At 62.1% G+C, this 602-nt stretch overlaps 1 protein-coding gene across 1 annotated transcript in view; it reads right to left on the bottom strand.

Moving 5' to 3' along the window:
• Window positions 1-602, bottom strand: part of GSR (glutathione reductase) — a gene marked incomplete at both ends in the record, with an annotated part of 2,961 nt that overhangs the window by 1,291 nt on the left and 1,068 nt on the right. Inside the window, 3 exons of the mRNA XM_009874438.1 lie at window positions 194-293; window positions 378-432; window positions 548-601. Coding sequence (XP_009872740.1) covers window positions 194-293; window positions 378-432; window positions 548-601 — 209 coding nt within the window. The remainder of the gene's footprint in view (window positions 1-193; window positions 294-377; window positions 433-547; window position 602) is intronic.

The following is a 602-nucleotide window of genomic DNA, read 5'->3' as shown; positions in this document are numbered from 1 at the left end:
TCTTCTCCTCGCCCTGTCTGCCTGCCCCAGTGCCTCCTTACACCCAACAGCCTGACACCACCATCCTCTGCATCCGCCCTCCTAAGCCTGTGCCAGATTGGACACTCCTTTACCAGGTCGTGGGAGCTGTTGCCCAAAACACCCAGCTGGGCTGGGACATGGCTGCTGGGCTGGGGACAGCTGGTGGCACTACCTTGTCATAACGGATCAGCAGGGATGATTTGGAGCCCAGGGTGGAAAGGATCCCCGCGATTTCTACCGCGATGTAGCCGGCACCGACAATAACGCTGCGCCTGCGGAGAAGCGATGATGCCGCGTGCCGGCGCGCCGTGCCGCCGGCAGTGGCGTCTGGGGAGAGGGGGTGACCCTCGCTTTACCTGGGCAGCTCCTCCAGATCGAAGAAGCCATCGCTGGTCATCCCCAGGCTGGCACCTGTAAAGCAGAGCCCCTTTCGCACCCCTTTGCTTCCTACCTCTGCCTCCCCAAACCTGCTTTGTTTTGGCGGACCTCTCTCCCGGGCAGCCTGAGCAATTTCGTTCAGGCTCACCGGGAATTTTGCTGTCAGGAGGGAGGGCCGGTCGTCCGCCCGTGGCTATAAGGCC

This window comes from Apaloderma vittatum, unplaced genomic scaffold (assembly GCF_000703405.1).
Source record: "Apaloderma vittatum isolate BGI_N311 unplaced genomic scaffold, ASM70340v1 scaffold26338, whole genome shotgun sequence".
NCBI lineage: Eukaryota > Metazoa > Chordata > Aves > Trogoniformes > Trogonidae > Apaloderma > Apaloderma vittatum.
This window is presented reverse-complemented; position numbering and strand designations above follow the sequence as displayed.